Source organism: Arvicola amphibius, chromosome 6, assembly GCF_903992535.2.
Source record: "Arvicola amphibius chromosome 6, mArvAmp1.2, whole genome shotgun sequence".
Classification (NCBI taxonomy): Eukaryota; Metazoa; Chordata; class Mammalia; order Rodentia; family Cricetidae; genus Arvicola; species Arvicola amphibius.
Window position 1 is genome coordinate 34,034,085 of NC_052052.2, and position 22,695 is coordinate 34,056,779.

General features: G+C 45.0%; 3 protein-coding genes across 5 annotated transcripts; 2 read left to right on the top strand and 1 right to left on the bottom strand.

Moving 5' to 3' along the window:
• Positions 1 to 140: 140 nt before the first annotated feature.
• Ccdc163 (coiled-coil domain containing 163) lies at positions 141 to 6,858 on the bottom strand. 3 transcript variants are annotated; one of them, XR_005285709.1, is made up of 12 exons: positions 6,421 to 6,858; positions 6,261 to 6,294; positions 5,917 to 6,104; positions 5,744 to 5,825; positions 5,299 to 5,482; positions 4,681 to 4,748; positions 3,584 to 3,651; positions 3,175 to 3,278; positions 2,145 to 2,278; positions 1,268 to 1,446; positions 437 to 531; positions 141 to 182 (listed from the first exon to the last, which is right to left on the bottom strand). XR_005285709.1 is itself a non-coding variant. In XM_038332837.1 (10 exons), the coding sequence occupies exons 1-10, from the start codon at positions 6,496 to 6,498 to the stop codon at positions 1,331 to 1,333; spliced, it is 1,056 nt and encodes a 351-aa protein (XP_038188765.1). In that variant the 5' UTR covers positions 6,499 to 6,857; the 3' UTR covers positions 789 to 1,330. The 3 variants fall into 3 exon arrangements, 1 of the variants encoding a protein (XP_038188765.1); XR_005285708.1 differs by lacking the exon at positions 141 to 182 and having other exon boundaries at positions 281 to 531; XM_038332837.1 differs by lacking the exons at positions 141 to 182; positions 437 to 531 and having other exon boundaries at positions 789 to 1,446; positions 6,421 to 6,857.
• Positions 6,859 to 7,151: 293 nt separating this feature from the next.
• Mmachc (metabolism of cobalamin associated C) lies at positions 7,152 to 13,719 on the top strand. The gene is given in 5 exon segments (XM_038334890.2): positions 7,152 to 7,306; positions 9,501 to 9,695; positions 10,464 to 10,616; positions 12,827 to 13,202; positions 13,205 to 13,719. Coding segments are annotated over 5 exon segments (837 nt in total). The 5' UTR covers positions 7,152 to 7,225; the 3' UTR covers positions 13,237 to 13,719.
• Positions 13,720 to 18,043: 4,324 nt separating this feature from the next.
• On the top strand, positions 18,044 to 21,013 carry LOC119817576 (elongin-B-like). The gene is made up of 2 exons (XM_038334894.1): positions 18,044 to 18,389; positions 20,381 to 21,013. Exon 2 carries the CDS (start codon positions 20,437 to 20,439, stop codon positions 20,791 to 20,793), a length of 357 nt encoding a protein of 118 aa, XP_038190822.1. The 5' UTR covers positions 18,044 to 18,389; positions 20,381 to 20,436; the 3' UTR covers positions 20,794 to 21,013.
• Positions 21,014 to 22,695: the final 1,682 nt, after the last annotated feature.

Sequence of the window (22,695 nt, forward strand, 5' to 3'; positions counted from 1 at the left end):
TGAATTCAAGGCCAACCTGGTCTGTTTAGCAAGTTCCCTGACAGAGATCCTATCTCAAAAGAAATAAATAAACCCAGCGGTGCCCAGGCTCACCTCTAATCTCAGCACTCCAGAGGCATAGGAAGGCAGATCTTTGTGAGTTCAAGGCCAGCCTGATCTACAAAGTTCTAGGACAACTAGAGCTGTTAAAATAAAAACAAAACAAAAAGAATGGAAAGGTTTTAGGGTTTGTCTGTTTATTTTTGAAGATGACTCAATTTCAGAGAAACTGAGAAGCCTGCTGCACCTACACAGGCTGGGCTGCTAAGGATGATAAGTGTAGAGAATCTGGAGTCAGTCTCAGTAAACTGTAGCACAATTAACAAAAACACAGACACAGATATTGGAGTTCAACATGAAGACCAGAAGAGCAAAGCAGCCAGACACTACCACTTACCTCTCTGTCAGTCCGAGTATGGCGATCCTGCCTCCAGGAATCCTCAGAATGAGACTGGCTGAGAGATGTCTCCTGTCTTATATTCCTCTGTAGGGCTGGGATTAAAGGCGTGTACCACTACCACCTGGTTTCTTTCTTTTTTTAATATTTATTTATTATGTATACAATATTCTGTCAGTTTGTGTGCCTGCAGGCCAGAAGAGGTCACCAGACCTCATTACAGATGGTTGTGAGCCACCATGTGGTTGCCGGGAATTGAACTCAGGACCTTTGGAAAAGCAGGAAAAACCGTTGAGCCATTTCTCCAGCCACCCCACCTGGTTTCTATGGCAAACTAGTCTGGCTACTTGGATTAAAGGTGTGTGATACCATTGCCTGGTCTGTGAGGCTGACCAGGGTGGTGGTTTTACACTCTGATCTTCATGGAAGCTTGATTTTCTAAAATACAAATGAAATATCACAATAAGCAGTCTGACAGTGTGACTGCCTAGATCTAGTGCCCACCAGGGTACCACACACTCCTCTGCGATCTCATCAATACTGCCTGCCTCAGACCAACACCCGAACCCATTCTACTCACCACAATGGGGGAAATCATTGCTTTCCAAGTTCACCTGAACTTGGAGTCAAACGTGTATCGATAAATGTCAGAAATCAGAGGCAGAGGTCACAGGAAGCAGTTAGGTGAGAAAGAAATGTACAGCAGAATTGATCTCATGTGGGTGAAGACACATAGAAAAGACAGCAGGGAGACCAAGCTACTTTATTTTAAATTAGCTGAGGAGCAGAAATGGCTGGACAGGAAGATGCCTCGGGAAAGAGGGCACATACCAGAGGGGATGAGAAGACTGTCTCGCGTGGACGCTTCATCTAACTCATCCTTCTTACAAGTCCTTACAGGTCACTCCGCAAGACCTTGGGGCCCTGAAGGAACAGATCCTCTCGCCTAAGGCTGTGGGCATGGGACTGAGAGCTGCTGGGTTCCAGGCTAGAAAAGGTGTTCTGAAGTTCTAAGAGGAAGTAAAATGAAAACCAACCATTAGCGAGACTGTGATGTGCATAAAACCAGGTCCTGGACATCCTGGAAAGGACCCACAGGCCTGGTTTGTATGTGCGCATTCACAGGTGCTTCTGACTGCGTACCTGTTTCTGTCCCCCAACTGCAATAGTGACGTAATGGAGAATGTAGTTGTACCTGTCTGTAATTCTAGCATTCAGGAACTTGAGGCAGGAAGATTTTGAGTTAAATAGCAGGCTGGGCTCCATAGCAAACCTGAGCTACAAAGGAAAACCTAGCCTTTAAATAAATATTAAATAACTACTTTGGCATCTCTTCAAATCATATAAAACTTTGCCTTTCACTAAATAGATATTAAATAACAAAGTGGCTTGCTGGGCAGTGGTGGTGTACATCTTTAATCCCAGCACTTGGGAGGCAGAGACAGGTGGATCTCTATGAGTAAGAGGCCAGCCTGGTCTACAGAGTGAGTGCCAAGACCGGCTCCAAAGCTACAGAGAGAAACCCGTCTCCAAAACAAACAAACAAACAAACAAACAAAAAACAAAAATAATAATATTAGTAAAGTAGCTTAACTCTCCATGATATATAAAAAGGGCAGATGGACTCACACAGAAAAAGACTATGCCAAACAACAGACAGCTGCATTCAGGCAGCATTCAGAAGCAGCCTCCCCACAACTGTCCTTACCCCTATCTAGTTTCCTTAAAAGTTCCCAGCTACGGTCACAGTCTGGAAGACTGACTTCAGAGCTAGATGAAGAAAGAGACATGGCGAAGATGGTGGCCTGAGGCAGCTTAGATTGCCGGGCATGAAGAGAGGTCCTAGAGGGAACAATCAGAGGCAAAGAAGGTGATGGATCTAGGACTCTTCCAGCATAAAACTGTCTTCCTTTCTGAGGTCAGGATTCCAGACTCCCACCTCGCTTCCCCCATTATCACTCAGACACTCTTAGATAGATCCCAACTCTGAATCAAATGATGAATGACTAACATTGGAAGCAGCAGGATGGCTCAGCTAATAAATGTGCCTTCTGTCAAGACTAGCAACCTAAGGCTGATCCTGAAACCCACACGGTAGAAGTGATTCCTACTGGTCTTCTGACATCCACATGTGCTTCATGGTACATACATGCCTACACATATGCAGACTAAAGAAACAAATTACAAAAGAAATTTGGTAATACAGGTGAGCTAAAGACATAAAAAAAATAAATAACAGGGGCTGGAGAGACGGCTCAGCAGTTAAGAGCATTCCCTGCTCTTCCAAAGGTCCTGAGTTCAATTCTCAGCAACCACATGGTGGCTCACAACCATCTGTAATGAGGTCTGGTGCCCTCTTCTGGCCTTCAGGCATACACGCAGACAGAATATTGTATACATAATAAAAATAAATAAATATTAAAAAATAAATAAATAAAATAAATAACAAAAGCTGGGTCTAGCAACATATACCTGTAACATCTACACATGGGAGGGAGAAGCAGAACAATTAGGAGTTCAAGGACAGCCTAAGTTAGAATGTCCACTGCTGTTCTTATGAATACAACCCCAGATACTTAGACCCACCACCCCAAACAATCCTGGCCCAAGTCCATTGCCATTGCCACTCTTATGAATACAACCCCTGATACTCAGATCCTGGCCAAATTTGGGATAGCTGAACTTTGACCCCTGTGACACAAATCCCCTCTACTTCCACAGCACACACAACTTCTGACCTGAGGAGGTAGGGCTCCTCCTTCTGGGCATCAGGGGCTTCTGTCCTGGTGACCTCCAAAGTCTGAACCTTGCTCTTCGGGTCACTCTGTAGGTGTTCCAAGGGCTGCCAGACCGCCAGACCATGATGCAGAAGGAGGACTAAATCTCTCCCTTTCCAACGGAAACTCCCTCCCCAAACTCCTCTCCTCGGCACTTGAGAGCCTTCACGCAGGCAAGGACAGTGACTCATGTTTACAGCAAAAACTGAGAGAATCGCTTTGGAGGGAAACGGAATCAGCGTGCAGAAGGATGATGGGGACCGAGATGAGGGTGGGAGGAGATATCTAGGCCTTTCTGTAGAGCGAGACAGACAAGAACGATGGGGACTCCATGAAGAAATATGTGGAGCCCAGTCTAAGCCTGTCCTACCTTCCAGCTGCGGGCCTGAACCTGGCGCCCATTAGCCATCTGTTTCAGCAACAACTCCTGATGCTGGCCTGAAAATGAGACAGACTATGAGGGCCAATTCTCCAACTTCATTCCTTCTTCTTCACTGCCTTGCAACTGAACTGGCAGAAGAAACAGACAAACATGTTCTGGTCTAGCGGCTGGAAAGATTCCAAGCTGAGGAGAAGAGACTAAATTCAAACCATGAGAGACAAAAAACAGAATATATTGCCAAAGGTTAGGGGTGTAACTTGGTGGTGAAGTACATGCATAGCAAGTACAAGGCCCTGTATGTGATACCCAGCATTACACAATATATAAAATCACAGAAACACAAATAATTTGCCTGGCCGGGGTGGTGCCATATGCCTTTAATCCCAGAATTTGGGAGGCAGAGGCAGTGTGTTTCTGTGAGTTCAATGCCAGCTGGTTCACACAGTAAGTTCTAGGACAGTCAATGCGATACAGAGACCCTGTCTCAAAAAATTTAATAATAATAATAATAATAATAATAATAATAATAATAATTTGCCAGACTTTTCAACAACTCAAAAGGGTAGAGTATGGTCAGTTACTGGAAGATATTCCAGGGGCTGGAGAGATGGCTCAGAGGTTAAGAGTGCTGGCTGTTCTCCCAGAGGTTCTGAGTTCAATTCCCAGCAACCACATGATGGTTCACAATCATCTGTAATGAGATCTGGTGCCCTCTTCTGGCCTGCAGACATATATACAGACAGAACACTGTATAATAGATAGATAGATAGATAGATAGATAGATAGATAGATAGATAGATAGATATAGATAGATAAATAGATAAATAAATAAATCTTTAGGAAAGGGGGCTGGAGAAATGGCTCAGCGGTTAAGAGCACTGCCTGCTCTTCCAAAGGTCCTGAGTTCAATTCCCAGCAACCACATGGTGGCTCACAACCGTCTGTAATGAGGACTGGTGCCCTCTTCTGGCCTGCAGGCACACACACTGACAGAATATTGTATACATCATAAATAAATATTAAAAAAACATTTTTAGGAAAAAAAAAAGAAGAAGCTATTCCAGAAAGAGGGACAAGGAACTTACTCAGCTGGTCTCGAAGCAACTTCAGTTCCTCCCGAAGAATCTCTGACTCTTCCCACAAAAGCTGGTGCCTACATGAGTGACAGCAGTGTCATTCTAGAACCAAATAACAGACCCAAAGTGGCTGGAGACTACAGTCCAATGCCAAGAATGTCTAACTACCACGAACAAGGCCAAGGGTCAATATTCAACATCACAGAAAAATAAATTAAGGAAGCTAAACTTCTGATATGCCAAGAGTTCAGAAGCCTCAAAAGATGGCTCAGTGGTTATGAGAACTTGTTGCTCTTAAAGAAAATCCAGCATCCACATGGATGGCTCAAAACCATCTTTAACTCCTTTCCAGAGGATTCAACAGACATGCATGTGCTGCACAAACATGCATGCAGGTAAAACATACACATAATTGTTTTCCCTTGTCCTTTCTGGTTTTCTGAGACAAGGTCTTACTATGTGGCCCTAGTTGGCCTACATCTCAATATGTACAGCAGGCTGGTCTCAAACTCATAGAGAATTGCCACTCTCTGACTCCTGAGCACTAGAATTAAAGGTGTGCAACACCAGGAAATAAACCTTAAAGAAAGAAAGGATGGAAAAGATGAAGTCTTGCCCATCACTTACTCAGTCTGCAGCTCTTTGTGGAAGCCTCTGGTACTACTGAACTTTCCCGGTCTTGTTTTCATTTGGATTTGGACTAGCTCTTGAACCTGGTTCCGAAAGCCCTGTAGTTCCTTTCTCAACCCTTCCAGGCGTTGCTCCAGAAGGGCTCTCCCTTTCGGGCCCTCCTGAAGCAATTTCAGTGACGCTGCAGTGGGACAAGTGAAGGCAGACTGCCCTAAGAGCGTTGAAAATCAAAACATACGCACATACAAAAGCTACACAGCAAAAGTGTGGGTACATATATAAATGTGTGGGGCTAAAGAGACGGCTCAACCACTAAAGGCTAAGCTTCCCCACCAAAAGTTATACATAGATCAGCAGGAGAGCATAGCTCAGCATGCACAAAACTCTGGTTTTAATTTAAAACTCTGTATACAGTACATGAAGAGAAGAAGTGGCCCAATACCTTCTAGAGCACTGATCTTGTTCATCTGCTGCTCCCGGTCCTTCAACAAATTCTGCACAGCATGCCTTAGAGCTTCAGTCACCTACCCAAGTAGAGAAAGCCAGGAACTACTTTCCCAAATCCTGATATTATCCTTCTACATTGTCACCACACACAAACACCTAATACCTCACCTGAGCCTGAGACTGAAGCTGGGATCGGAGTTTAGTGACTTCATCCCAGAGAGATGATGAGCTGTGAGATTCGGTGCAGCTCAGTCTCTCTCCACCAATGGGAGTCTTTAGAGCCCAAGGCTGAGGAGCTTGAGCCTCTGGCCGAGAGGGCAAGTGATGAGGGGAAATCCAGGTGTCAGCCAGGTCCCCTATTGAAGGAATAAGGAAAGGACAAGAACAGGGTCTGTCTGTGTAAGAAATTAAGAGTTCCAGAAGGGAAGTAGCTGGAATTTGTACAGAATCATAGATGATACAGGCAGGCACTGGAAGAAGGAGAAAAGGCTGGGAGAAAGAACAACACTTACCTGTGGAGGAAACTCGAAGAGGATACAAACTCTGCTACAAAAGACAACAGTTCCACAAACCAGTGAGCGCTCAGTGTCCTTTGGCCTATGCCCTAGCCTAGCCTCCCAATAGGGCAAGGTGAACTCTGGGAGGGCGAGAGGGGAGGTTCCTGTGCCTCACCTTAATCCGGGCCATATTTTCATCAGTTGAAGTGAGAACTGCATGAAGCTGATCAGACCAGCTAGGGCTCCTATTCATCCTGGAACACTGAGGACTACGTTCCTGCTCTTACTCTTCCCACACCGAGATATCCGCGGTTCAGGCCAGGAAAAGCCAGAGTGTTACATGGAAAGAGGAAAATGGGAGGGGATACTAAGACTATTGATGTAGTACCACAGCAAAACCGAGAATCTGGAACTAGGGAATGCGTTCTTGGGGAAGTGGAAAAAAAGCAGAATACTCTAAAATACAGATATCAAATGAGGGTACAATGAGCCGAATCTTGACTTCAACCTCCCCAAATCAAGGACGCTAGAACTGCGTCAAGTCTGTGTCAGTCACCACTACCGCCAGCAAGTTCAAACTCAGGTAGGCGGAGAATGACATTTAAGAGCAGGTGCCGCAGCGACACCCGGGAAACTGAGTCCGCTTCTTGCCGAGACAACAGGCAATAGAGGGCGGAAATACGTTTCCCTGGAAGCGTGTCCTCCCCCCCCCACACACACACACACACACACACACACACACACACACACACACACACACACACACACCCGTGAAGCTTGTCGGGACATGGAGTCTTATAGACTCTGTTATATTTCGGCTCCGAGGACCAAAGGAACTATTTATACCAAGATGCATCGTGCAGAGTCAATTGAAACCGTTACTGGTCCTTTACCTCCTGGGAAATGTAGTCCAGCCCGGCACAAACTCAAACTAACTATGAGACTCCATTTCCCAGCAAGCTCAGCGTTCAGCGTGCGGTATGGAGCCGCATGTCGCAGAACTGAAGCAGAAGATTGAGGACACCTTATGTCCTTTTGGCTTCGAGGTTTACCCGTTCCAGGTTGGTTTGTCTTCCCTGTGTTCTTAGCGCCAGCACTGTGATTGGTCTTGGCGGCAAAATCGTGAGGCCCGGTGAGCCTTTCTTATCCAACCCAGCCTCCTACCGCGGCCATCTAACGACCCGTTCTCCGAGTCGTGGTGTGAAATGGGGCTTGGTTAAAAAGATAAACAGCCACATGTTTACCCTTTTACCTCTTTATGTTGTCAAACAAATGAATTGGATACAACCCACGATTTCTAACTTCTCATCTCCGTAATTTACGGGGAAAATGTCCCCCTATGGAACCGGAATCGCCGTACGCTTCCAAAGGAGTTAGAGAGGTCAAAGTTTGGAAGGTTGGCATGGCTATTAGGTCAGATGAAGAGAGAAGAGTATTCCTGATGTCGAACAAGACACAATTGACTAGTTTGTTCCGTCAGCCAACAGAGGCTAATTCATAGTGTTACTAGCCATCAATACAGGACTAGCTTAGAAATCCCTCACGCTCGCCTGGTACAGAAGTCTCTGTGACTCCCGTCCCTTTCCACCCGTCCCAGCCCCGCCTGATCCCACACTTTCCTCCGACAGTACGGAGCGAACAAGATATGCTTAGGACACAAACCTAAACTAAAGTCATCCTGAGTCCTTTGACCTATCTTATAGACTTCCCCATTTCCCACCCATCCCATTGAGCTGTCCACAGCAAGGCTTAGAATAGGGTACTATAGAAAACTAAGCTAAGGCTAGCTTAAAAGCATTTACAGGAAGGGGAAAAAATTGAAATCGAACCTATGGAGGATGTAGCTCGGTGAGAAAAAAGAATGAAACTGAGCTGGGGCTGTAACTTGGTGATAGCATGCTGCGTTAGTACCGGCAGGGCTCTGGGTTTAATCTCAAGCACCAGCACAAAAACAAGCAGAACAAACTGACGAAAAGATGGATTGAAAGGAAGGGGGATTGTGTACATCCTAGAGTAAGAAAAGTGTGTGTGTGTGTGTGTGTGTGTGTGTGTGTGTGTGTGAGTATGTGTGTGTGAAGTCTTGGTAATGGGAGCTAACGCACTGAACAGTTAGCTGTAGTTCTGTCTGCCATCAGGTCCTGCTACTCACCTTCCCAGTTCTACATCCAGCAGCCACCATGACTATCCCTGAATCTTCCAGCCCAGCAACCTATCCTGTATGCCGGAACAGTTCTCTCAATAGGATTAGCATAGTCTCCTTGCTGCCATCTTGCCTCCAATCCATTCTCCACACTGAAACCAGGTCTTTCTAAACTTTCAGGCCACTTTACTCTTTTAAGTTAAATGGTTCCTCATTGTCACCAAATTGGAGTCATTGTTTTTAAGTTGTCATTTAAGGCCAGGCACAACCTCACTCCTACGAATCCCTCAAACCTTTTCCCCTTAGTACAGACCCTTCCCTTCCACCAGAACAGATAGTCTGCTCTTCTCCAATGTGCTTAGTACATTTATTTCTTTTCTTTGCTTTTGTTTTCTCTCTCTCTCTCTCTCTCTCTCTCTCTCTCTCTCTCTCTCTCTCTCTCTCTTTCTCTCTCTCTCGTGTTTAGAGACAGGGTCTCCCTGTTGTACTGGAACTCACTCTGTAGACCAGGCTGGCCTCTAACTCAGAAATACACCTGCCTCGTTGCCACTCTCTTCCCCCACAGGGCTGGGACTAAAGGTAAGTGCCTCCACAGCCCAGCGAGCCGAGTGCATGTTTTTTTATTGCTTTTATTGAGCTATACATTTTTCTCTGCTCCCCTCCCTTCCTCCTTTCTCCCCTTCTACCAGGACTGAGTGCATTTTTACCTGGCAAAGACACATAGTGAGACCCTGTCTTAAATAAACAGACAACAGATTCTCTGTCCCCCACATCAACCTCAGTTTCCTCACCAGCCCCTGAGACTGGAGTTCAGTTTCTTTCGAATGTCAGAATACTAATCTGGTCTGCCATAGGACTGGTCATAAGTGTAGTGTCACTTCTATTTATTCTAGTTTGTTCTTAAACTCTTTCCTAGGCTAAGTCCCTGCCAATTGCAGACTGATTACCCATACACGTTTACTATGCATACATGACATAGCATCAGTGAAAATTCTTTGAATAAATGAAATGGAGATGGTTGCAGAATGTATGAATCCTTGAATACAAAGCCAAGATACAGGCCTGGTTAAGGCCCAAGCGGCTTGCCAACCAGACCTGAATTTTCTCTGTTCCAGGTGGGATGGTACAATGAACTCCTGCCTCCAGCCTTCCACTTGCCCTTCCCAGGACCTACCCTAGCCTTCCTGGTACTCAGCACACCTGCTATGTTTGACAAAGCCCTCAAACCCTTCTTAAAGAGCTACCAGCCCCAACCTCTGAGAGACCCTGTGGATCAGTGTGTGTCCTACCACCTGAGAAGTGTTACCGAGGTGAGGCTCAACGTTCCCGTCAACTCCCACTCCTGCCTCTGCTTCCCTGTTGATCAAGCTCAGTGTAGGATCTAGGCTTAGAGTTAGGACCTGTGACATTCGGTAACTGCTTCCTGTTCTGCCTTCTCTTACCCAGGTTTCACCCTTTCCGTTAGCAGACTCCCCATCTAAAGTCAGTTGCATGGGTGACTACACTAATGGACAATGATGTGAACCTCATGCTAGTTTTAATCTCTAATTGGAATATGAGTAAATCCTACATCTTTTACACTTTGTGCTGTGCTTACAAGCTCTGTGCTGTCTTCTGAGCCTTTTGAAGTCAGAATAAAATTTCCCAGCCTCTATTCATTTATATATATGTAAATTTGTACATATAAATTCTAGGGTCTTCCCACCCTAGAATCGTGCTAGACAAGGCTCAATAACTCCTGATAATAGAGGCTTCTGAGCAAGGTCTTTTGTATTTCCCTTCCTGCACAGGCCCTTCTGAGAGGGCAGAGTAACTTCAACTTCCTTCACTTAGCTTCTTAGGTTAAAGTTAGATTTTCCCTTGAAATATGGCTTTGAATGGAGAATCCCAGCAGTAGGGAGGTAAAGGCAAGATTATCATCTTCAGCAATGTTTAGCAAGTTCAAGGCCATTCAGACCCTATCTCAAAAAAACAAATCATGGGCTTATGAGACAGGACCATGTTAATACACATCTTAAGCCTTCGTGGAGCAGTCATGATTCCCATCATGCTAACAGGAGCCCCTTATTCTGTTCCAGAAGTTTCCAGAACTGCAAATAGAAGTCATTGCTGACTATGAGGTCCACCCCAACCGGCGCCCTAAGATTCTAGCCCAGACTGCAGCCCATGTGTCAGGGGCTGCTTACTACTACCAACGACAAGACGTAGATGCTGACCCATGGGGGACCAAGGTTAGAGAATACATGTGAATGAATGAGTGGGGATTGAGAGAAAAAAAATTAGTAAAAGCCCCTCCAAGTATCCCTGTGAGGTTTCACATTACAGCACCTTCCTTTCATGGCGTTGATACATAACCCAGGACAAAGTGTCTGTGGTCCTAACAGATAGGCCACCTGCTTTCTGGTTTACCTGAGGAGGACATCACAATTAAAAAACCTGGTCCCTTTTTTTTTTTTTTTTTTTTTTTTGGTTTTTCAAGACATGGTTTGTCTGCAGCTTTAGAGCCTGTCCTGGAGCTAGCTCTTGTAGACCAGGCTGGTCTCGAACTCACAGAGATCCACCTGCCTCTGTCTCCCGAGTGCTGGGATTAAAGGCATGCACCACCACCGCCCGGCACCTGGTCCCTTTTAATATTTTAAAATCTCTTGCAGCCGGGTGGTGGTGGCACATGCCTTTAATCCCAGCACTCAGGAGGCAGAGGCAGGCAGATCTCTGTGAGTTCGAGGCCAACCTGTTGTACAAGGGCTAGTTCCAGGACAGGCTCCAAAGCTACAGAGAGAGCTTGTCTCATAAGAAAACAAAAAACCCAAAAGTTTCTCTGGAGAAATGGTTTAGTGGTTAAGAGCACTGACTGCTGCTCTTCCAGAGGTTCTGAGTTCAATTCCCAGCAACTGTGTGGTGGCTCACAACCATCCGTAATGAGATCTGGTGCCCTCTTCTGGCCTACAGGCATACATGGAGGAGGAGCACTGTATACATTAAAAAAAAAATAAGTCGGGCAATGGTGGCACACGCCTTTAATCCCAGCACTAGGGAGACAGATGCAAGGAGATCTCTGTGAATTCAAGGCCAGCCTGGTAGACAAAGTGAGTACCAGGACAGGCTCCAAACTACAGAGAAACCCTGTCTCAAAAAAACTAAATAAATAAATCTTAAAAAAAATTTCTTTCACTGTGTTCTGCATGCACTTATGGAGACCAAAGGACAACTGCTAGAGTCAGGTCTCTCCTTCCACCATGTGGGTTCCTGGGGATGAACTGAGGTTGTCAGGCTTGGCTGCAAACACCTTCCCTCACTGAGTCACCTCACCTCTTCCTGCTCTATTGCTTTTTGTTTTTGAGACAAGGTCTCTCTACACTTCTGGCTGGCTTAGAACTCCCTGTGTAGTCTGGCCTTGAACTCACTGAGATAGTAACTGCCTCTGCTCCCGGAATAGGGGAATTAAAGGCAGGTGCAGCCAAGCCTGGCCGGAACTATTTAATTTGTTTGTTTGGGGAGAGGATTTTTCTTAATAAACCAGGCTGTTCTGGAGCTGTGTAGACCAGGTTGACCTAAAACTCAAAAAACTCCAGCTTTTCCCTCCCGAGGGCTGGGTGTACAAAACCAATGCCCAGCTTTGTGTTTTCTGGCTGTCTCTGGAAAATCCAGGGGCAGAGAAATCCAAGGTCAGGGCTCAAGGGAGCCTTGGTCATTCTTTAGGATGTTTCCATGAGTAGGTGGTCAAGACGAGGACAGGACAGTGAGGTGGGGGTAAAGGCACTGTGTGCCACACCAGCGTACCAGCCTGAGTTTGATCTCTGGGACCCAGGTAAAGGAAAGAAAGCCAAATCCATGAAACTGCCCTCTGAGCCCCATAGGTGCATTCATATATACACAATAATAATATCTTAAAAATCAGGAAAGGAGCCAGGTGGTGGTGGCGCACGACTTTAATCACAGCACTCGGGAAGCAGAGCCAGGTGGATCTCTGTGAGTTCAAGGCCAGCCTGGTCTACAAGACAGGACAGGCTTCAAAGTTACAGAGAAACCCTGTCCAAAAAAAAAAAAGAAAGAAAGAAAAAGAAGGAAGGAAGGAAGAAAGAAAGAAAGAAAGAAAGAAAGAAAGAAAATTTTGAGGGAAAAAACCAAGCAGTGGTAACACACTTTAATTCCAGCACTCAGGAGGCAGAGGCAGGTGGATCTCTGTGAGTTTAAGGTCATCCTGGTCTGAGTGGGAAAATAGGAGCTGGCGAGATTAGCCAAAATTTAGGGCTGCTTGTTGCTCTTGCAGAAGACTGGCATTCATCACCCACAAGGCTGGCTGCTCACCCTCTGCTGGCCTCTGTAGGTACTGCTTGCACATAAAAATAAATTGAAGAAAAAAAAAGCTTGCAATAATGGTAGCTAGACTTAGTGTCAAAATGGCCTCTGTAACTCTGCCTTTCTTTTCCCTTCTCCCCAGCACATAGCAGGTGTGTGCATACACCCCCGATTTGGGGGCTGGTTTGCTCTCCGAGGGGTAATGTTGCTGCCAGGGATTGAAGTGCCAAATTTGCCACCCAGAAAGCCCCCTGATTGTGTGCCTACAAGAGCTGGCCGCATCACTCTACTTGAAGGGTTCAATTTCCACTGGCGTGACTGGACTTACCGGGATGCCGTGAGTCCTGAAGAACGGTACTCAGAAGAACAGAAGATCTACTTTTCCACCCCACCTGCACAACGTTTGGCCCTATTAGGCTTAGCCCAGCCCTCAGAACGCCCTAGCACTACATCTGAGCATCCCAGTTCCACGCTTACCAAGCCTCAGATTTCCAGCAGAGCACGAAGCTGGCTTAGCCCAGTGTCTCACCACCTCTGTCCCCGGGCCCTTGATACCTTTCCCCTGTAGAATCGCACTTTGGTAGATTTATTTGGGGTAGAATTTGGGTTTTGAAAAAGCGTTGTTGTTTTTTTTTTTTTTTTTTTTTTTTTAGTTTTTAAAACAAGGTTTCTCTGTGTGGCTATGGCTGTCCTGGAACTCACTCTGTAGACCAGGCTAGCCTCCAACTCGGAGATTTGCTTGCCTCTGCCTCCTGAGTGCTGGGACTAAAGATGTGTGAAAGAAGCACATTTATTTTGACTATTTTTGAAGCTCATCAAAGAGAGTCAAGACTCAATTTACATTGGCCAAGACAAACACATTCAAGACAGACTCAAAATCAGCAGGTGCCTTCAAATATTGGACTCATGCCTGTTACAATTTTGTGTAGTACTGCAAGATACTATTTAGAGGTGTGGTTCTCAATCTTCCTAATGCAGTTCCTCATGTTGTGGTAACCACCAACAATAAAATCACATTCATTGTTATTGAAATAACTTATTTTGTTGTTATGAATCATAATGTAAATGTTTCCCCAATGGTCTTAGGCTACCCCTGTGAAAGTCTCCTCTAACCCCTAAAGGGGTCTTGACCCACAGGAAGAGAATTGCTGATTTAGAGGATCCTAAGGTTATACACCCTTTAAATGGTACCTACCACATAGGGCTAAGCCATGTAATTATTTAAATAAATGACTTTGAAACTGTCTGACCTATAGTAGTGATGTTACTACTAGAGGCTTAAAAAATCTTGACATCAAGCCTGCCACCATCCTCATGGAAGGAGAGAACAGACTCCTGGAAGCTGTACTCTGACCCCATATACACTGATGTACCCCACTCCCCATGAACATGTGATTTAAGAGGAAGGAAAAAGAAATGGTCAAGGACTGAAGAGTTGGCTCACTGGTAAGAGCTTTTTCAAAGGTTCAGTTCCCAGCAACCATATGGTGGCTCACAACCATTTGTAATGAGATTTGGTACCCTCTTCTCACCTAACTGCTTTCTGTGATCTCTGCCTTTAAGACTTTTGTCCTGGGCAAAAACACTCCATTTTCTGGGAAGACAATTAGACCTTACAGCCATTGTGAAATAAAGCTGTTGGTAAACCCACTTAAATCTATTGCTATCCCCTTATCTTTCTAGCAGTAAGCACATGTTGAATCTAACCTCACAACTTTTCTTACTGTGCTTTTGTTTTCTGCTGCCTGACTATTGGTTAATTCTGAAGTTTTCTTCCTTGTGTTGGAGTACTGACTAGCCTACAATCTTAAGACCTCTATAATGCCCTGAAATAATGTGGAATCATTCCTGACTGCCAGTGTGGCTTTAAGAACCCTGACAAGTAGGTAAGGACCAGAACCACAAAGTAAACTGCACTAAGGACACAGTGCACAGCTCTTGGGCTAACAGTCTTTGAGCTTTGTGCATTTTGGCAGGTGACAATACAGCCAAGAGCCAGAATAAAGTATGTCATTGCTTAAACTGTTTTGCAAAAAACAGTCACCATGTTATCCCTGATACTGAAAGCTGACAAAGTATTCCTCCCATATAAACAGATCTTAAGGGCCTCTGATTCCCCCTCCTCCTAAGTCCTAAATCAAATAATGGCAAGTAGTCAACTTTAGTTTTTGTGTAAAAATAAACACCAAAGCAAAAGAAAATCCCCCCAAAACATACTAAGCCAAGTTTTACATGACATTATATATGTAACATAAAGTACAATTTCCACTTAATTCAGTCTTCAAATATCTTTTATTGGAAGGCCATGCATTGCCTTCATTTATTGTATCTGAAATCACTGTACAGTTACTTTTGTGAAAACACTGCCTGCATTTTCTAGTACAAAAAAAAAACCCTAAAAATTGTTTCAGGAATGTAGAGAAATATCCAACTTAAATAGCGAAAAAAGTGCACCCTAATCACTGCTGCACTGCAATCATTTCTGCATTTCCCATGTTTCTTAAATAACTATCTTGTTTGATACACACAATATAAAGAGCAATTATGAAAAACAGACATTTACATATACTTCTAAAGTCTTATTGAGAATACCCTGTTGGCATCGGATAGCAAATCATAGGCGTAGCAGCTGCGGGAGCAGGATATGCGTATGCCTGTTGGTTCATACCATTGTGCATATTTGCAACATTACTTCCATATTGCTGAGTGCTATCATAACCGTTCTGGTAAGTCCCTGTTGGATTACCAGTCCTAAAACTGGTCTGTATACCAGCAGGTACAAAATTACTTCCAAAGCTCCCACACGTGTAATTTGCAGCATTGTAAACACCATTCTGAGTTTTAGCCCCCAAATCTCTCTTAAGCAGACTAGAGTAACCTCTGTCATAATTTTCCCTGTCTCTAAAGGTATTAAATCCACCCCTTTTGCCCGCAGAATATCTGTCTCGACGATCATCCTTCATGCCTCCTCTACCCCTGGAACGACCTGAACCTCTGTCTTCGACCAACTGAAGCAACTTGGGATTAATTGCTTGATTAGCCTCCCGAAGCACAGAGATAAGGTCGCTCACTTGCTTTATGTTATTAGGTGTAAAGAAAGTGTACGCTGTGCCTGTTTTGGTGCTGCGAGCAGTTCTTCCAATTCGATGAATATAATCCTCTGAGGAGTTAGGGTAGTCATAATTGATGACAAATTTCACATCTTCCACATCTAGACCTCTAGAGGGAATAATGGCACCTGCTGACAACCTGAATCCCATTTCTTTTCTTTTTTTTTTTTTTTTTTTTTTGGTTTATCCCAACAGGGTTTCTCCACAATTGGGGTTTCCTATCCCAAGTGACAATAGTTTACTGTCAAGTTGACAGAAATTATTACTGTGTATATATGAATGCACCTATGGGGCTCAGAGGGCAGTTTCATGGATTTCGCTCTGTCTCCTTTACGTGGGTCCCAGAGATCAAACTCAGGCTGGTACGCTGGTGTGGCACACAGTGCCTTTACCCCCATCTCACTGTCTTGTCCTCGTCTTGACCACCTACTCAGAAAGATTCTAAAGAATAAGGAAGGGCTTCCTTGAACCCTGACCTTGGATTACTTGGCCTTTGGATTTTCCCAAGCCAGCCAGGAAACACAAAGTTTTAAGAATGTAGCCCGAAGGGCGGGACATTGGTGGCACATGCCTTTGATCCCAGCACTCAGGGAGGCAGAGGCGGGTGGATCTCTGTCAGTTCAAGGCCAGCCTGGTCTACAAGAGCTAGTTCCAGGACAGGTTCCTAAAGCTACAGAGAAATCCTGTATGGCAAAACAAACAACAAACAAACAAAACAAAAACAAAAACAAAAAATTACTGTGTTCTGCACGCACTTATGGAGACCAAAGGACAACTGCTAGAGTCAGGTCTCTCCTTCCACCATGTGGGTTCCTGGGGATGAACTGAGGTTGTCAGGCTTGGCTGCAAACACCTTCCCTCACTGAGTCACCTCACCTCTTCCTGCTCTATTGCTTTTTGTTTTTGAGACAAGGTCTCTCTACACTTCTGGCTGGCTTAGAAGTCCCTGTGTAGTCTGGCCTTGAACTCACTGAGATAGTAACTGCCTCTGCTCCAGGAATAGGGGAATTAAAGGCAGGTGCAGCCAAGCCTGGCCGGAACTATTTAATTTGTTTGTTTTTAGGAGAGGTTTTTTCTTAATAAACCAGGCTGTTCTGGAGCTGTGTAGACCAGGTTGACCTCAAACTAACAAAAAACTCCAGCCTTTCCCTCCCGAGGGCTGGGCGTACACAACCACTGCCCAGCTTCCCTGCTTTGTTCTTAAAACTTTGTGTTTCCTGGCTGTCCCTGGAAAATCCAGCCTCAGAGTAATGCAAGGTCAGGGCTCAAGGGAGCCTTGGTCATTCTTTAGGATGTTTCCATGAGTAGGTGGTCAAGACAAGGACAGGGACAGTGAGGTGGGGGTAAAGGCACTGTGTGCCACACCAGCATACCAACCTGAGTTTGATCTCTGGGACCCAGGTAAAGGAAAGAAAGCCAAATCCATGAAACTGCCCTCTGAGCCCCATAGGTACATTCATATATACACAGTAATAATATCTTAAAAATGAGTATATGACCGGGCAGTGGTAATATACTCCTTTAATTCCAGCACTCAGGAGGGAGGCAGAGGCAGGTGGATCTCTGTGAGTACAAGGAGAGCCTGGTCTACAAGAGCTAGTTCCAGGACAGGTACCACTACATTCTCTATTACATCATTATTGCAGTTGGGGAACAAAAAAATGTATGCAGTGAGAAGCACCTGTGAATGGCACATATAAACCAGGCCTATGGGTCCTTTCCAGGAAGGTCCAGGACCTGGTTTTATGCACATCACAGTCTCGCTAATGGTTGGTTTTCATTTTACTTCCTCTTAGAACTTCAGAACACCCTTTCTAGCCTAGAACCCAGCAGATCTCAGTCCCATACCCACAGCCCTGGGCTAGAGGATCTGTTCCTTCAGGGCCTCAAGGTCTTGCGGAGCGACCTGTAAGGACTTGTAAGAAGGATGAGTTAGATGAAGCGTCCATCCAAGGCAGTCTTCTCATCCCCTCTGGTATGTGCCCTCTTTCCCGAGGCATCTCCCTGTCCAGCCATTCCTGCTCCTCACTTAATTTAAAATAAAGTAGCTTGGTCTCCCTGGTGTGTTTTCTCTGTGTTTTCACCCACATGAGATCGATTCTGCTCGACATTTCCTTCTTACCTAACTTCTTCCTGTGACCTCTGCCTCTGATTTCTGACATTTATCGATCCACGTTTGACTCCAAGTTCAGGTGAACTTGGAAAGCAATGTTTTCCCCCACTGTGGTGAGTAAAATGGGTTCAGGTGTTGGTGTGAGGCAGGCAGTATTGATGAGATCGCAGAGGAGCGTGTGGTACAGTCACACTGTCAGACTGTTAATTGTGATATGTCATTTGTATTTTAGTAAATCAAGCTTCCCTGAAGATCAGTGTCTAAAACCACCACCCTGGTCAGCCTCACATACCAGGCAGTGGTATCACACACCTTTAATCCAAGTAGCCAGACTGGTTTGGCATAGAAACCAGGTGGTAGTGGGCCACGCCTTTAATCCCAGCCCTAGAGAGGAATATAAAACAGGAGAAGACAGCTCTCAGCCAGTCTCATTTTGAGGATTCCCGGGGGAAGGATCGCCATACTCCTACTGGCAGAGAGAGGTAAGTGGTAGTGTCTGGCTGCTTTGCTTTTCTGGTCTTCATGTTGAACCCAAATATCTGTGTCTGTGTTTTTGTTAATTGTGCTACAGTTTATTGAGTTCACTCCAGCTTCTCTACACCTCCTCATCCTTAGCAGCCCAGCCTGTGTGTTTGCAGCAGGCTTCTGAGTTTCTCTGAAATTGAGTCATCTTCAAAAACAGAGACAACCCAAAATCTTTCTTTTCCTTTTTGCCTTTTTTAATTTTTTGTTTTTTTTTTTTTTTTGTTTTTGAGACAGTATTTCTCTGTGTAACAGCCCTAGAAGTCCTAGAACTCTCTTTGTAGAAAAGGCTGGCATCAAAATAAAAGAGATCCACGTGCCTCTGTCTGCCGAGTACTGGGATTAAAGGCGTGTGCCACCACCGCCTGGCCCTTCTTTTTTTTTCTTAAATAAGGTCTCATGGAACTCAGGATGTCCTCAAATTCACTATGTAACCAAGGATTCCTTGAATTTGTGATCCTCCTGCCTCCACTTCCTGGGTTCTGGGATTACAGGTGTGTGTGCCACCACATCTGATGGTGTTAGGATTGTACCTAGGACTTTCTGAATGCTATGTAAACACTACTAACTGGGCCATGACCAGGCCCCAAAATGCATGGTGGTTTTTCAGCTTGTGTTTCGGGACAGGGTTTCTCTGTGTAACAGTCCTAGCTGTCCTGGAACTTGTTCTTGTAGACCTGGCTGGCGTCTGCCTCCTGAGTGTTGGGATTAAAGGCGTGTGCCTCCACTGCCTGGCCAAAATGCTTGTTTTTTTTTTTATCATATCTTTTGGTAAATCTAAGTTATTTTAGTGGTCCGTTCCTGTAATAATTTAAATTTTGGTGTACTATAATTATCGAAAGGTGATATTCCAGGCCTGGAGAAATGGTTCAGTGGTTAAGAGCACTGATTGCTCTTGTAGAAGACCTGGGTCCGTTCCAAGTACCTACATGACAGTTCATAACCATCGGTCACGCCTTTAATCCCATGGGATGTGATGCTCTCTTCTGGCCTCTGATGGCACCAGGCACTCATGTGGTACCCATACATACATGTAGGCAAATTACTCGTGAATTAAAAATAAATACACACTTTAAAAAAGGTGATGTTCCATAAATAAGACCAAGATGAGTAATCCAGAGACAGAAAACATTTTAGTCTCACATATCTCAAATAGTATATTTTCTGTATTAAAATAAGTCATTTTCAGATTTAAAAACTCAAGAGTGGCAGCTGGGCATGGTGGCACATGTCTAGAGGCATAGGTGGGCAGATTTCTGTGAGTTCAAGATCAACCTGGTCTACTGTAATTGTAAAAATAAAACGCTGCACACTTCCCTGAGGGTCGGCAGCAGGCAGTGGGTCCTAGGCAGGGAACCACACAGCAGGTGAGACTTTGGCTGATCAGCAGGTCCCATGAGGAGCTATGGCGGGTGAGAGACAGAGGCAGATAGGCAAGCCATGCAAGAGTGAGGTTGGATATTTTGTTTAGTGGATTATGGAAGGAAGGGGACAGGGGAGAAGGAAGGAGAAAGGGAACCAGGAGAAAGAGGTAGAGAGAGAGAAACATATAGGATGTAGGGGGAGAGGAGAGGAAAGGGAGGAGAAACTACCTCTTAGGGAGGGAGGAAAGGGAGAGCTTGCAGGCTGGAAGAAGGAAGATCCTCCTGCCTCTGTGGACTTGGGAGGGCAGGGCTTGTCTCTTGAAGGAACAGGACAGACCATTACATTTACAAAGGGGGAGTTCCATGTCAACCAGGCCTGTTAAACAGAGAAACCCTGTCTTGAAAAAACCAACAACAAAAGCTCAGTGTGTGGAAGGATTGAACTCCAAGTTTTCTTCACATCTCCACACGGCCACTGGCTCAAGTACCTGATTCCTCTAACTAACCAATGCATGTTTTAAAACAAAACAACCTTTCTTAAATCCAACCCAGGGTGAGTTTTATTTAATTTAATATTTTAAAAATAGGATCTCGGGGCTGAGCGTGGCTGTGCCGGCTTGTGGAGCCAGAAGCAGCCTCCGGGATGGACGTGTTTCTCATGATCCGGCGCCACAAGACCACCATCTTCACAGACGCCAAGGAGTCGAGTACCGTATTCGAGCTGAAGCGCATCGTTGAGAGCATCCTTAAGCGGCCGCCAGATGAGCAGCAGCTGTACAAAGACAACCAGCTCCTTGATGATGGGAAAACTCTGGGCGAGTGTGGCTTCACTAGCGAGACAGCACGGCCACAGGCCCCAGCCACAGTGGGCCTGTCCTTCCGAGAGGATGATGGCTTCGAAGCCCTCCGCATTGAGCCCTTCTCCAGCCCTTCAGAGCGTCCAAATATGATGATGGCACAGGATTCTGGAGGCAGTGACAATGAAGAAGCTATGCAGTGAGGGCCCCAACCCAACCGCCCCCCTACCCTGCAGACCCATTCTCTTATTGAAGATTGCTGTTAAACAAAAAACAGGATCTCACTATGTGTACTTGTTCTTGGAATTCACAATGTAGATCAGGCTGTTCTCAAACGCAAGTGGATCTCTTCCACCTGCTTTTGTTTCTTGAGTGCTGGATTAAAGATCCATGCCACTGGGCTGGAGAGATGGCTCAGCGGTTAAGAGCATTGCCTGTTATTCCATGGGTCCTGAGTTCAATTCCCAGCAACCACATGGTGGCTCACAACCATCTGTAATGAGGTCTGGTGCCCTCTTCTGGCCTGCAGGCATACATGTAGACAGAATATTGTATACGTAATAAATAAATTTTAAAAAAAGATACATGCCACTGTGCCTGGCAACTTTAAGTATTTCATTTATTATTTTGTGTGCATCTATGTGTGTGGTAGTCTATGTATCAAGGCTGCTCTTAGGTAGAGGTCAGAGAACAGCTTGCAGGAGTTGGTTCTCTCCTACGAGAAGTCGGATTCGCCCAGCAGTGGTGGCACACGCCTTTGATCCAAACACTCAGGAGGCTCTAGTTCAAGGCCAGACTGGTCTACAAAGCTAGTTTCAGGACAGATAGGACTGCTCTACAGAGAAACCCTGTCTGGATAAACCAAAAAAGAAGAAAAAAGAAAATAAAGGAAATGGGATTCAGGTTGTCAGCAGGTGCCATTATTCCCTCTGGTGAGCCCTATCACCGGCCTCTGTTTTAGGTAGGGTTGTGTGCTTATTCATGCCTTTCCTGCCTTTTAGAGATAGTAAAAATTTGTCAGAAATCCAGGTGTGGTGGTGCACACCTTTAATCCCAGCACTTGGGAGGCAGAGACTGGTTTCTGAGTTCAAGGTCAGTCTGGCCTATGGAGCAAGTTCCAGGACAGCCAGGGCTACACAGAGAAACCCTTTCTTAAATAAACAAACAACCCAAGAACCAAACCTAGGCAACAGTAAAAAGAGATGGAGGAACTGAAGAGAAGGGTCAGTAGTTAGAACACTTACTGCTCTTACTGAGGACCCGCACTTGACTCGCAACACCCAGGGATTGCAGCACACAACTGCCTGTAACTCTGGCTCCAGGGGAATTCATGCCTAGACTCGCATGCACAGACGTGTACACATTTAACTTCACATATGAATATGGACACCCCTCTACACTTCACAAATGTAATACATGTCATTCATACATATATGGTAATAATTAAAATGTAGTTACTTAGTGGCTGGCCATGAGAACAGAATCCACAGCTTGGGCCTTTTCCTTTCTCAGAATTTCTAAAATGTATTAATGGAGTCCTTACTCACATGGAGGAGACTGTACGTTGTACCATTCATCTTAGCTGCATGGTGGCTAATGCTACTTTAGCATATAGGAGAGTCTTGAAACTAAATATGTTTCCTATACATTGTTTTCTACTTTAAACTTATGACTTGTGTAAGTTAAACTCTTTTAAAAGTTCCCATAGTGCTTTTGCGACGTTAGTGTGGGATAGAAATACTCTTTGGACTGAAATCTGGAGTGGAACAGCAGATTAGTCTGAGAATTTGCAGGCTTGGCTTACGTATTCGTTTGCTGTTCATTTACTGGATAGCTTTGTGTTTTCTTGGCTTACACATGCCAAATAACTCTTATGTTAGCAGTAGATTTAAGAAAAAGATTGAAAACTTTTATTGTTTTAAAAAGTTTTAGGCCAGGACTTGAGGGGTGAATCCTTTTAATCCCAATATTTAGGAGGCAAAGACAGGGGTATCTCTGTGAGTTGGAGGGCATCCTGGTCTACATAGAGACACCCTGTCCCAAAAATGAAAAACAAAGCAAAATTTGAGAGTGTAAGAAAATACAATATTCAGAAAAATTATTTG

What these genes read in the sequence shown, in the direction of transcription:
- Ccdc163 (XM_038332837.1), bottom strand. Translation starts at nt 6,498, where the DNA reads ATGAATAGGAGCCCTAGCTGGTCTGATCAGCTTCATGCAGTTCTCACT. An exon ending in TCTTCGAGTTTCCTCCACAG is followed by an intron (nt 6,105 to 6,260) that starts GTAAGTGTTGTT and finishes TTCCTTCAATAG; the next exon opens with GGGACCTGGCTGACACCTGG. An exon ending in TTTAAGGAAACTAGATAGGG is followed by an intron (nt 1,447 to 2,144) that starts GTAAGGACAGTT and finishes ACTTCCTCTTAG; the next exon opens with AACTTCAGAACACCTTTTCT.
- LOC119817576 (XM_038334894.1), top strand. Translation starts at nt 20,437, where the DNA reads ATGGACGTGTTTCTCATGATCCGGCGCCACAAGACCACCATCTTCACA.